Source organism: Poecilia formosa, unplaced genomic scaffold, assembly GCF_000485575.1.
Source record: "Poecilia formosa unplaced genomic scaffold, Poecilia_formosa-5.1.2 Scaffold213, whole genome shotgun sequence".
Classification (NCBI taxonomy): domain Eukaryota; kingdom Metazoa; phylum Chordata; class Actinopteri; order Cyprinodontiformes; family Poeciliidae; genus Poecilia; species Poecilia formosa.
Window position 1 is genome coordinate 123,306 of NW_006800152.1, and position 7,905 is coordinate 131,210.

At 36.5% G+C, this 7,905-nt stretch overlaps 1 protein-coding gene across 1 annotated transcript; it reads left to right on the forward strand.

The window, feature by feature from the left end:
• Positions 1-440: 440 nt before the first annotated feature.
• Positions 441-7,900, forward strand: LOC107838108 (adhesion G-protein coupled receptor F1-like; the record flags this gene model as incomplete). Its single annotated transcript, XM_016679479.1, has 7 exons — positions 441-589; positions 5,277-5,334; positions 5,456-5,468; positions 5,591-5,677; positions 6,274-6,452; positions 7,136-7,312; positions 7,403-7,900. Coding segments are annotated over exons 2-7 (1,005 nt in total), but the record flags the coding sequence as incomplete, so codon positions are not given.
• Positions 7,901-7,905: the final 5 nt, after the last annotated feature.

The following is a 7,905-nucleotide window of genomic DNA, read 5'->3' on the forward strand; positions in this document are numbered from 1 at the left end:
TTATTATTATTATTATTATTATTATTATTAATTTCTCAGTAGTCATTCTTCCTGTGGTTGTTAGATATTTCTCCATTACTTTGCCACTCGTCATCTAACTAGATTATGAGTGGATGAGAAACAGGAAGTGAACATTTACTTATGCAAAAACCAAACTCCCACACCAACCAGTGGAACATTACCCTATAAAACAAATAATGGTGTCATTCTTTACATCCACATTTCATCAAAACTAAATATTTTATTCAATTCTCACAAAGTAGCATTTAAGCAAATGTTCCCAAATTCACAACATTTTGTACGAAGCTGTTTGATGGTTCTGTTGTCGGACTGTATCTGACGGAAGCCATAAATGCAAATGGACTGTCAATAAAAGTTCCAATGCAAGAGAATCCTTGAACTCCCCCATCATTTCCTGACTGGATCCATAACCCCGACAAAAACGCCCTCTCCAGCAGAACGCAGTTTTCCAGGAACATTTTGATTCCTTTTCTATACATGCAAACACTGGGAATATTTTGCTGTCCAGCTACGGAAAGTCGGAGGATTTATGTTCTTGCCTTGATTGCAATAGTGATACCAAGGAAAGGTAGGATATTTCTGTCTTGTTTTTTTTTTTTCAAAGTCTACAGGATCACTTATGTGTAACTAAGTAGCTCAGAGGAATCTGAGCACAAGAAGTTTTAAACTGTCAAGAGAAGATTTCACGGGAAGTTGTATTTTATTCTCCAATGTATGAGTTTTTAAATGAAAGTATTTGGAAGCAGCTGATGAGGCTGGCAGGTTTTTCATTATTAAGCTGACAGTGGAATAACAGCCAACAAGCTGTGTGGGATGAGAATCTAAAACATAGATTGAACTGAAATAAAAATTGAAGTTGAAATATTAAACTTAAATTGAATTAGCAGCAAAACAAATATTGTCTCTCATGTCGTCCAAGTGTCTTCAGAGAGTCGTGTCTGGTGATCAGGCCATACAGACGGTTTCTGTATGAGACTCATGTCTATCATGATGTGCTACGTTGTTTACTTGAACTTTCAAATACAAATCAGCTGCTCCCAATTGTACAAACAATAACTTGTTTCCATAGTTGCATGTCGTATCAGCCATTCAAAAGACAAAAAGTAAAAGCGTAAATCCTTCCAATTGCACAACTTGTCCAAAAAATATGAACAAAAGTTGAATTTAGAAGAAATCAGAACTGATGTAATAGAGTTACATCAACAAGCTGCCACCATGAGTTCTAGAATACACTACAGGCAACTGAACATATTTTTGTCAGTACTGTATTGATGATCACAGAGGGTTCATCGGCATAACATTCACAACAGGTATCAGCAACAACCCAAGTAATCCATACACACTAAAGAATCTATTAATTATTGTGTAATAATGTGCAAAGGTACAAGGAATAAGAATTTAATCTGCTGACTGAAATTGGTTCAGTACTTAGCGCAGTGGTCATGACAACGATGAGCTAACCTATGGTTAGCATGGTTAGCTCATCACATTTCAGGCTGAACTTCTTTCTGAGGACAATGCGCATGTGCATCACAGATTTTTTTTTTTTTTTTAACATTACTGTCAACAGAGTGTAATTGAGGTGGGTTTATTTGGGAGCTCCAGGCCACCATTACACCGACACCCTTCACACAGTGAAGCAAAGAAGCTGACATTCATACCTGAGGCAAGTTCAAACTCTTAACCAGGTAAAGGGGTGATCAAAAAAAAGACAAACAAGAAACAAACACTACTTACCCAAACCTAGCAAACAATAAATGATCCAACAAATATTTACATGCATGCAAATTATTAAAACTAAACTAATCTAAGGTCAATCAAAAGTAAATACAACTAAATATAAATCCTCAGAGTATTACCCCTCTTAATGGAAGATGGTATGCTCCAGGTGCATTCGTCTCCTTTTCTGCTCCACCTTGCTGAGACACACCCAGAAAGGTAATTACTCAAACAATTAACTCAAATTGAACCAATCTAAATCAGAAACAAACTGACATTTTCCCCCCACATTCTCTGAACAGGAAAGATGACCAGTCTCCCTACCCAAAAAGAATGTTCACTAAATGTCACAGTGTAACTGAAATAAAGAACTGATACAAAACACATTTGGACTGTAAATAAATAACATAATATCAATAATTAATATGGGATGGAACCCCTGGTCTCCATCACAATTACCATGCTGACCTCGGACATTTGCATAATGCAATAAAGATACAACCGTGACCTAATTGCAGTAGCTACAGAAGCTATGACAGATGTAGTGCAGGAATCTACTGTAAGACCCAACCCAACATTTTCCATCTGTTGGTCCTGTTCATCAAAGCCCTCATAGCCTACATCATCATCATCATCATCATCATCATCGTCATCGTCATCAGATTTATTACTGTCTGACATCACTGTCCTCTTCAAAAGCTGTTACCATGGCAGCAGTAGATGTGACGTCCTCAGTTCCAGGTTCCACGTCTTTCTCCATTTGTGTTTCTTTTCAAGTTCTGCTCCTCGCTTCTTCTTACTTACAACTTAACTTTTCACTTTCATGTTTACATCTTCCAACTTGATGTATCAGTTTGAAAGGGAAAGTGTTTCTTTCTCTACCAGAGACAATCAGAATATACCAGAGATGTGTGAAATCATAAGACATTGTAATAGATCAGAAAATATTACAAAACAAAACAAAATCATGCCAAGTTTGTGTTTGAAAAAGCCAAATAGCGTCTTCAAAGCTTCCGGTGCCTCGACCAACTAAGATGTTTGGAAGAACGCTTCATGGCAGCGAGTCTGTCATTGGAGATCTCCTATGTATGACTGGGGGAAAAAAGGTCATGTAGACTGTCAAAAAAAACAATTTTTGTTTTCCATAATTTGAATTTAAACATCTTACAAATATGCAGTATGAGTTACAAACACTGTTTAAAGAATCTTTTTTTTTAAATAACACCTTCAAGATGTTATTTTTGAAGGACATTTTCTATGTGTAGAAATATTAACTGCATATGTAACTCAGGTGTAACTTTGACCATTTTTTTTTCATGTAGTCTGAAGCTAATTTGGGATCTTCCTCTCTGTCTTCAGTTCTTTTCTTTTTAGCAGTTTGATTTGTGCTTGGGACTGATTTCTTTCTTTTTTTTTTTTCCCATCTTCAGGCTATTATAATTATCTGTTAGTCTGATGTTTTCCTCCTCTGTATCTTAAGATCATTGGATATTAGCTGACCATCCTAGAGTATTTTAGAATATGCAGTATTTTTTAAATATATATCTATAAAATTTCTTTCACGTTGGAGGAGTTCACAGCTCCCTGGAGATGAACGGTACAACTAAAGTATTTTAAAGCTCCTACCTGGATGCAAAGTGATGCAAATAAGTTTGCTTAGAAAAACATAAAAATAAAAAAACAAAATAAAATTTCACATGTAACATAGCGATCACAGTGGCTAGATGTGTGTGTTTTTGATGCCAGCAGGTTCCTTTGCCACCCTGAACATGGACAAAAACCAACACATTGAAACAAATGACTCATCGCCCCCATACCAAACCAGCAGTAAACCAAACCCTCATACCAAACATGTTAACCAAACCAGAAACAGCCAACATAGCTGAGTTATACAAAGAAAGTATCGACTAAACCAAGCAAATTACTTTGCATACAAGTACATTTTAAAAAAATAGAATATTGTATAAACATACAGTATTTTCTGTCAGTCATCTCAGAAAGTGAAAAGCATATATTATAATGAATTATCACTCAGAGTGAAATTTTCAAAGCTTTTGGTTCTTGTAATTTTGATGGTTGTGGCTCACAGTGTCTCAGAAAATGAGAATACTGTGAAAAATATCAGAAGTGGAAAATCCTGGTGTCACCCTCTAATTAGCTAATTAACTGTGAACACCTGCAGAGGTTCCCTGAGACTTTAAATGGTCCCTTATAAGGAAGACTGCTGATTGGACAGACATCAGGCAGTCATGAACTCCCATCACAAGGAGGACAAGACACAAAAGTTCAGCTGAAGAAGCTGGCTGTTCACACAGCTCTAGATCCAACCATATTAACAGAACATTGAGTGGATCGTAAAAATGTGCTAGGAAAAGCTGCAACAGCCTTGAAACTGTCGAGCAATATCCATTTCAGAATTTAGGGGAGCTTCACAGGGAGTGGACTGCAGCCAGAGTTGGTACATCAAGACTCATAGACATGGCTACAAATGATGCATCCTCCACACCAAGCCACCCCTGAACCAGAAACAACATCAGACCTGGACTGCTGCTCAGTGGTCCGGACTTCTGTAGGTTATGCATTTCATTTGGAAATCAAGGTTCCAGTGAAAGTGAAGAAGGGACTCCAGAGAAAAGTCTCCAGAGCCAGTGATAGTTTGGGCTGCCATGTCATCTGCTGGTTCTGGTCCACTGGGTTTTCTGGAGTACAGAGTCAATCCTGCTGACGGGACCAAAAGCTGCTTCAGTGACCATGGTGTTCCTGTTGCTGATTGGCCAGCAGACTCTCCGAACCTTTAACCTATAGAGAATCTCTGGGCTGTTGTCAAGAGGAAGATGAGCGACACCGGACCCAACGATGAAGATGATCTGAAAGCAGCTATTAAAGCAGCCTGGGTTTCCATTCCACCCACACAGAACCACAGGCTGATCTCCTCCGTGCCACGGAGCATTGATGCAGTAATTCATGCAGGAGGAGAACCGATCTGATGCGATACTGTAATTTTCTAAGACGGTGACTTTTGTCTTTTCTGCACCTTTAAGCCAAAATCACTGAAACTGCATAAAATAAAAGTTTGAAACATTTTACTACTGCATCTCTAAAATAACTGAGATGACTGGTTAGAGGTATTGGACTTTTGCACAATAGTCACATTTTTTATAGATCTACTGTATATTTTTGGTTAAAAAAAAAGAAACTACCTTCTCCTTTTTAAAGAATGTATTTCTTTAAATGAAACTGACATCTATATTTACAGTGTTTGTAAAAAGAACACCCTCTTTAAATCCTACAGTTTTACGAATTAAAAATTGTTTGGTTGGTACCAGCAGAAAATGTTGTTTATGTGTATTATTTTTGCTATAATTGGATAATATTTACGTTATATTGGTTTGATGTTCTGATACACTGAAGTGTGACAAAACAAAAACTGAAATCTGGAAGAGGGTGAAAACTTCCACACCACTGTATTCATCATATTTTCAAATTTATTGAATAAGACTGTATTAATGCCACTGCGTTTTGTGCTTTTACATCAGATTGACAATGTGGATCAGAGCGTATGTGTTTCTGATTGGAGCTGTCTGCATGTGGCAGGTATGCATTCATTTCTTTATTATCTCTATTTTATAATATTGCACCTACATGAGAACCGTTGAAAAAAATGTGCAAAGTGTTTTACATGAAGACTAATGTGGATATTTCATTTCTCTTACAGATTATTTCAAAAGGTAATAATGGCTTACTGATTTTTTTTTTTTTGTAGTTAATTTGATAGAAAAATGTTTTAATGTGTATTTAACTTCCAAACTCACACATCTGTCTCTAATGTGTTTTAATGGAATAATCCTAGTGGAAAGCACCGTTATCGGAGAACTATTCCAGATGTTTGACAGCAACGTCGAACACACATCCATCTATACATGTGACGAAGTCGATGGTATTCTGATTTTACCTATTTTATGTTTCTGATGATGGTATTTCACCTCCATCCAGATTTAAATGGATTTAAAGGGACAATAATACTGATTCCCAGTATTATTGTCCCTACTTCACAGTCTGGGCTGCACTGGAACGCCCAAGAGAATCCAAGTAAAATTTCCATTACCCAGACAGTGGAGCAGACTGAGTCAGTGCAGAATGAATTAGGCCTGAGTGTGTGATGGCGTATCTATTGGAAAGAAATAACACCAGACATTAAAACCCATAATGCATCTGGTTGAGAGTGGCTGTCACCTGTCACTTTCTTTGCCCAACTGTATTCTAGACATGTAATGTTTGCTGTAAAGCTGATTTAGAAAATGTAAAAGGAAATGCATTTTTTGTTCTATTTTAGGAAATGTTATAATCAGAAACTTGTCAAATGAAATATAACTAAACTGTCAGATCTTGTGACATCCCTCTAAGTTAGTAAACATTGTGTGGTGATGGGGTCGTGCCGTCATTACGGTGATTTGTGCCTATTAATCAAAAAGTCAAAATCATCTTATCTTGTCAGAATTTTGGGTTCAACCCACCATATTCTTTCATCTTTAGATATTACATGTACAGAGCCTCCATATGGAATTGGATTAGCAGGTCACAAAGTGTGGGCACCCTGTGGCGAGGGCATGGTGGGAAATATGACAGCAGTTTGTAATGAAGATGGAAAATATGAACAAAAGGAGGACAACTGTGTCCTCGCACCCATTCAGGAGATGCTTGACAAATCTAAGGTAACTCACTCATGTTTACTATCATTACACCAAAACACAATATAAAAGACTCTGATATCAGTAGAATGCAACATTTGTATTTTTATTTTCAACTTTAGTAAAGAAAAATCAATTATATTACATCCTGTCATGTTTTTGATAAGTATCTCTGATGTCTGTCTCTTTACAAATAGTTTTCAAAAAGAAAATACGTGGAACCATTTTTCTTCCTGCCTCACATTAAATCATATTAAACATTTCCTGTTCCAGATCAGATTGGATGACCAAAATATTTATGTGATGTGTTTTTGCCGAATTCACCTAAAAGAAACATTTATGTGTTCAGTACAATTTTTACCAATTGTATTTACATAAAACTGATCACAAATTTAAAATACATGGGAAAATTACTTTTTGGTTATGATGATCACACAACCCCCCAAAAAGCTTAACATTTTGATTATGATGCCCCAGACATCTGAAAATCAGATGGTGTTTCTAAAAAACAGGTTTAATTTCAGAATTTCCTACAATTGTCTTTTCATACTTGAATTGAAACATGAATGTAGAACAATTAAACAAGACCTTATTTTTAATGTATTGCATTATATTTGGTTTTATCATCAGAAATAATCTAAAGTTAAACAAATACAAACCATGACTTTAACTGTAAAACTAAAAATGTATTTATTTAACTACAACAGACAATAAACGACTCATCATTGCCAAATTTCTTGGAGGAACTCAGAAATGTGACTGTCAACAACACTGAGATCGTTTCTGTTTCTCCAGCCACGATCAGTTCGATTGTTACGATCCTTAACAATGTGGCTAGCAAATCCCCATTGTTAACTTTGCCACTAAATAAAAAGTCAACAACGGTAGGTGAAGGTGTATGTTACGTAATATCTCCATATTTCAAAATATACATGTTTAGGTTTAATATATCTATTTGCTGTTTTTAAAAACAGTATATCCTGGAAACGGCTGGCGTACTCACGTCCAGTGGATCAAAGGGATCATGGGATGCTCTCAACAAAAAAGACGGCAAAGAAAACCAAAACAACAACTCCACAATACGAAGCACCAGCTCTGCATTGTTGAATCTTTTTGAGTCTGTATCGGAGAATCTTGTCAATGAATCGTTCGCCATTGAGACAAGTTTCATTCAACTGAATAAAACTATGTTTGAAAACCATTTTCATCATGATTTTAACTTCTCAGTGGAGATAGATATACCAGAGGCCAGCGGAGGAAGTCAATACATTACCACAATCGTATTCGCCTCCATGGATAACGTGCTCCCTCCAAGAAATGAAGACAACTCATCATCCATGGTTATCAACGGAAAGGTTGTTCTCGCTAAGACAGCAGCCAAAATCAGAAATATATCAATAACATCAGGAATTCTGAATGACACCCTGGAAAACCCAAAGTGTGTTTTCTGGAATTTCACACTCTTTGACGGTCTTGG